The sequence below is a fragment of the Halyomorpha halys genome, unplaced genomic scaffold, assembly GCF_000696795.3.
Source record: "Halyomorpha halys isolate HHAL.00 unplaced genomic scaffold, Hhal_1.1 Scaffold2130.1, whole genome shotgun sequence".
Classification (NCBI taxonomy): Eukaryota; Metazoa; Arthropoda; class Insecta; order Hemiptera; family Pentatomidae; genus Halyomorpha; species Halyomorpha halys.
In genome coordinates, this window is record NW_027107016.1 from 117,153 (window position 1) to 123,102 (window position 5,950).

The 5,950-nt window shown below is 27.7% G+C and overlaps 1 protein-coding gene across 1 annotated transcript in view; it reads left to right on the plus strand.

Moving 5' to 3' along the window:
• LOC106691171 (cilia-and flagella-associated protein 96) overlaps positions 1-1,949 on the plus strand; it is a 14,216-nt gene extending 12,267 nt beyond the window's left edge. The window contains exon 6 of the mRNA XM_014436853.2: positions 1,630-1,949. Within this exon, the coding sequence (XP_014292339.1) occupies positions 1,630-1,899 (270 nt within the window). The 3' untranslated portion in view covers positions 1,900-1,949. The remainder of the gene's footprint in view (positions 1-1,629) is intronic.
• The last annotated feature ends 4,001 nt before the right edge of the window (positions 1,950-5,950 follow it).

A 5,950-nucleotide genomic window follows, 5' to 3' on the forward strand; every position in this document is an offset into this window, starting at 1 on the left:
TATATATTAGGTAATAATGTAATAATCATATTTTATGGCAAACATTTATCTGAATCATTTCAATCATATTAAAATTTAAATCGTATCAATGTAAATAAATACTTTGTTTCTTGATATAGTTTATATACTATTATATTACCCAATAACACCCTTTATTATATTATATAATTAATGGTAACAATATTTTTTAAAATACAAAGGTATTTAATTGTTAACTGGTAAACACACAACACGCCTTTGGAAAAGAATCCAATTACAATAATATTTTTGCAGGACTCAATATAAATTAAGTAATTAACATATTTTTGGATAATTGCCTTCAACGATTATCCTGGCATCCCGACTAAATCTCAAGACTGTCATAGTAAAGGATACCATCTAGCTGATTCAGAAGCCTCTTTTAGCTGTGAATTTGTTTACCAAATGTAATTTTTAGCTGTTTTTAAAAAAATAAAATGTGATAACCATCCATATAAAGTGGTAGTTAATTTTGTTTAGACGATTTCGTCGAAAAAGTTGTGATATCATCCCGCCTAAAATATGTTGTTTGAGTATCGTTTGAATCGAATTGCTGAAGTAGGGTTTTGACACACACACACACAAGCACAAATAAACAGATACTTTTTTGCGAAATTTAGTCATTTGGGCTCAGAAAGCTTCATAAATCGTGTATATACTTCAATAACTCAAATTTTAAAAGAATGAACTCAATATATTTCATATCAGGTAAAAAAGGTGAAAATAATATATAAGTCCGCAATATATCTTAACATCCCATTATGATATAAATAAAATAAAAGAATACTTACAAAAATTTGATATAAAAAAAATGGGTAAAGTAGGCGTTATTGGAGGGCATTTTAATAAAACAAAAATATACATGAAGAGATGTGGGTGTAGTCAGTGAAGTAAAATCTTCTTTGTGTTCTTTACTGACCTCAACCTCAAACATCTCCTTATATAAAGTCAACGTTCAACTGTTAAAGCATTATAGCAAATAAAATTATAACAAATAACAATGCTTAGTTTTGAAATTTTATTATGTAATTGTGGAGTTTCAGTAAATTAACATTTTAATATACATGATATTCAATTTGTCTTCGGACATTGAATATAAATAGAGTTAAATAAAATTGAACATTACATATATAATATTATACTAACCTATATTCTATAACAACTTTTGAACCAGTCGATCCTGTCCAATACCTTAATTTGTGATAGATTAAGAGAAAAACATATAATTTTGCATTACATAAATTTTCAACCGAACTGGCGAAATACTAACCAATTTTAGTCAACATGACATAAAAAAGCTACATTTGGGATGTTTTAAATAGTCTTTAATGCTATATTATGATTTTTGGATCCATTAAATAATTATTGAGAAAATAATCATCTTGCCATCTTGATGTGTGTAGATTCTCAGAGGATCATAAGCAAACATCAAACACTTATTTAACTTATCTTTTACCAATAGGCATACTTTCTCTACCTTTCGTGTAAGTTTTAGTTAAATAACTTATCCAAGCAAAAACCCCAATGCACATTAATATGAGTTCAGTGGAAACGGATGTAATGCTTCCCCCGTTATAAACTGTGGATATTGATTTCATTATATGATTTCAGCTCGGAGGATGCATGGACGGTTGTTTCGACAAGTGGCCAAGCCATTCACCGGATCATTACATAGATCCTTGGAAGGTGCAGCAAGGAGAGAAGCCTAAAGCTGAACTGAAACCCAAGAAAGCAGAGGAAAGGCCGCAAGTATGGTTTCCGAATGGTACGGGAAAGACCAACTTTTCACCATCTGTTCTACAGACCAACGTACACATATGCACTAACGCTAAGAATTGGAGAAACATAAAGCCGGTTACCTATACAAGAGAATTCATATAAGATATTCCTATTGATTCGTTTATTATTGTCAAATTATATTATAAATATTTCGCACTTTTCTTTCTTATATAAGAATCCAATAAGAAACGGATTTTTATAATTACAATTATTTACACAACGTTAGAAATATTATGACTTTTACGCAATTCGTTAGACTGATTATTATTAAAACCTATACTTTTTATTAAGGAACTTCTTTTGTTCATGTTTAATAAACCAGCCCATAATTTACTTAAGGAAAATAAAAAGCCCTTATGAAGGGCATCTGATAAATCTTGATCTGGAGATTTCGTATTGTTTCTATATTTATAAAAAAAAATATCACTTTTACTCTAATCCTCAAATTTATACCAAGTCGGACGAACCGTTCTCGAAATATAGATGTATTAACAAAAATATAATCGTTAATGCTTCAGCAAAAATAGCAAGTAGAATTGATACGGAGATGTCTAGATACCAACTTGTAAAATCCCTAAAAATCGGACTACTGGTTGAAGCTGAAATGTCCGAACAACATTTTACTACAGATGTAAAAGTCATCTTCAAAATGTCAATTCTAAGGACAAATATATTTTTCTCTGCTTACAGGAATATAGCTTATGTATAAATTTAGAAGAATCAAATTAAAATAATTGCAACTGAATAAAGCTACAAAACAAAAGTTACATTTGATGATGATGAAAGGTTGAATATATAAAAAAGTTACATAGCGAATAGATTTTAAAAATGAGTTATGTTCAAATACAGTTATGTTTAAAAAGTTTAAAAAAAAAAAGTGAATTTTACATATTTTTTGAACAACTTATATCAAAATTATTTATTTTTATTCGACTTATGTAATACTATAGATATAAAAACACATAAAAGTATTTTCCAATCATACCTCATTATAAAAGTTGATTCAATAGTAGATCTGTGTCCGTATGCATTAAGGCCCTCTTGAACATTAGGATCAATGGGTTGTATAATAAAGAAGTAATTGTTGTTTTTGTGCTATTGTAGTTTTTATAAAAAAACTACGGGTTTTATAATAAATAACCGAAACTCCTGTGCATCTCAAGTTTTAATTCTTTATTAAGCTTAGGACTGGCACCAAAATTATTTCTTTTCAGCTTACATTCATCGCTTAATTCAGAGCTTTTTATTTTTTTTTTTAAGTTTTATTTTATCTTTTAAAACTAAACCCCCAATTCATCAAAATTCTGATAAAACTTCGTCAAATAAAAATCTTGTGATTTGAAACAATTGTTGGGAGTTTTTACCAGAACTTGTTTCAATTTAAAACTAATCTAGAATACTTCTATCTATTATTTATTTATTTTGTTTTATGTTATTGGATGAAATCGTCCGAAATAAATGAAGTAAGTAGGATAACAGGTAGATTAATTCTATAAGAACCTAATGTCCATCATGAATTAGACAAGCTGCTTCGAAGAAAACGTAAGGTAAATATTAATTTTATTCTTACAAAAAGTTTAGATGGCTATTTCGTCCATTTCGTATTCAATGTTTCATAATTTTAAATATTTCATTGAACTCAAATTGGTGGCTATTGTAATTGTTCATATTTTATTTGTCGGCTAAACCTCTCAGTAAAACTCAGCCTTTAATTTCCAAAATTAATACTGAAAATAATATTTTAAAAATTAGGCCCTATTTTTTTAAATTAGGAACTATCTTAGAATGCAACTAGAATAGAACTTAGCATTCCAAAATGAAGTAACTCTTATTCAATTTGAAGTTGAGTAGGAAGTGAGTGAATGGAAGAAGTTCATCTTGGAAGTGTAGAACTCCTTAGACTACGCTCCTCCAATTAGGAAGACTTTTATTTAACTCATTCCTGTTCTCAATTAACTTGGAACCTTTAGAGTCAACTTGGTAGTTAACTGACAAGCCACTTATGTTCTCTTTGCGCAGGTCAATCTACTTGGCTTAATGTCAACTAACCAACAATGAAAATATTTTGTATCATTAAGTTAACTATACTTTGGGTTGTTCCGCCGTTAGGCTGGCAGAGTTACATCCTCAGTAATCCAAAATATAGTTAACTTAATAATACAAAATATTTTCATTGTTGGTTAGTTGACATTCAGCCAAGTATATTTTCCAATATATATAAATTTTTTTAACTAAAAACTTTTTATACGTTTTCGCTAAATGCGTTATTCATAATTAAACTAAATTTTTTACAACCTATTTTTATTATTCCACCATATACGTAAAAAAACACTATATGGTGATCACTAAGCTTTTTTGTGAGCGAAATAAATGTCCACCAAAGTTTATATAGTTTGTAGCAAAATAGTCCGATAAATAAAGGTATCAAAATAGTAAAATAAAACTATTTATTGTTAACGAATGAGTCAACCCATTTTGCAGGGCTTCGTCAGGGCTAAATGAAAAACAAGATACAAACATTATAAGAATTGACAAAACATTAAAATAAATGTTCAGATTAAATACGAAAATAAAATAAATAATTTTTTGTTTTGTTTTTAAAATATTAAAAAAAAAAATTTAATAATCCTTTAACTGGAAGAGTCTTATGGAATTAAAATGGATTTAGTGAATGACACAATTTCTTCCTTATTAAAATACAATAGTTTATTTCATATCATCAGCAACGTTTCGGGAGATTTCCCCCATCTTCAGGCTGCTAAAAAACAAATTCAACAAAACCATAAGCATGCGCTTACAACAACACTAATATATCATATACACTCAAAGAACTGTTTATAAATTATTTACTTGATAACAAAAACCTATATATGACATATAATTTTCTCCTATTTGTCATACTTGCTAATATATTATAATATTAATGTCATTTATTGAGTAAAACTTGCTAATGCTTATACATTATAGGAGAATAATTACCTTTCTGAAGGTTATCTTCCATTATGATAACAACCATATAGACTATAAAATAATTTTCTCCTACCTAAAAAAAAATTATAAAAATAATTTAAGGAAGAATTCATACAGGAGGACTAGAAACTAGTTACTAATTGATAAAGCCAGTATTGAAAGATGTATAAGTACAGAATTAGTGTAATAAATTGTAGAAAAATATTCGTTAGAACTAGTTATATGGTAAAGAGGTAGATGTAAAAAGGTAAACAAAAAAGTGAAATAAATATGTTAAAGGTGAGGTATTGTTGAAAATAAAATAAAATATTAGGAAAATTAATAAAAATAACAAATAAATATAGATGGGAGTACCTGTCAAATTGAAACAGAGATTTCAACTGCCTAGTTGGACATCCGTTCTTAAGTATAAAAGTTCCCTACTTCTTCATTAACCCTCAAAAAAGGATAAGATTTTTTATAATATATAGATAAGTAAAATGACAGAATCATCAAATCTCTTGTCTAATATTACAATAAACAAATAGATGAGATAAGATAGAAGTACATGTACAAGATATTACATACAGTATATAGAGATAGAGACAAAAAAGTTTATATAAATATATTGATTAAAAAATAAAAATAAATTTATTAGATAACAATAGAAATCCTGAAAAATAGGAAGAATAGTGGTATAATAAACTAAGAGAAATTAGAACAATATGGATAAAAATAGTAAGTAGTAACGGTGACAAGTAATGTTAATAATGAGTAGTCGACAATCTTTTAGGTCTGGTGTGGACATTAAGCTGGTGTATAAATCGTACATTGAAGATGAGTCGTGACAAGAAATATAACAACGTGACAAAGCGAAAACTAAAAATACAATATTTGTTAGTGTTATAAGGTGAAAATATTATAAATTTTACTGTAAAATTGCAGTATTAAACTGTAGCACCACAACGATCTTCTCCTCGTACAAGTCATTCATGGTCAACTATCTCTCATAATTAAAAATATAAAACGTTTTGGATGAGTTAGAACTAATGATATGATGGTGAATTGCTTCAAGGGTTCATGTGTATAAATAAATCTTGAAATTTTCTGTATATAAATTTTTGTGAACGAATATAGGGCGACATATCTTATGAATAACAATCATGTCAGATCAAAAACAAATTTTAAAGTATTAAAAACATAT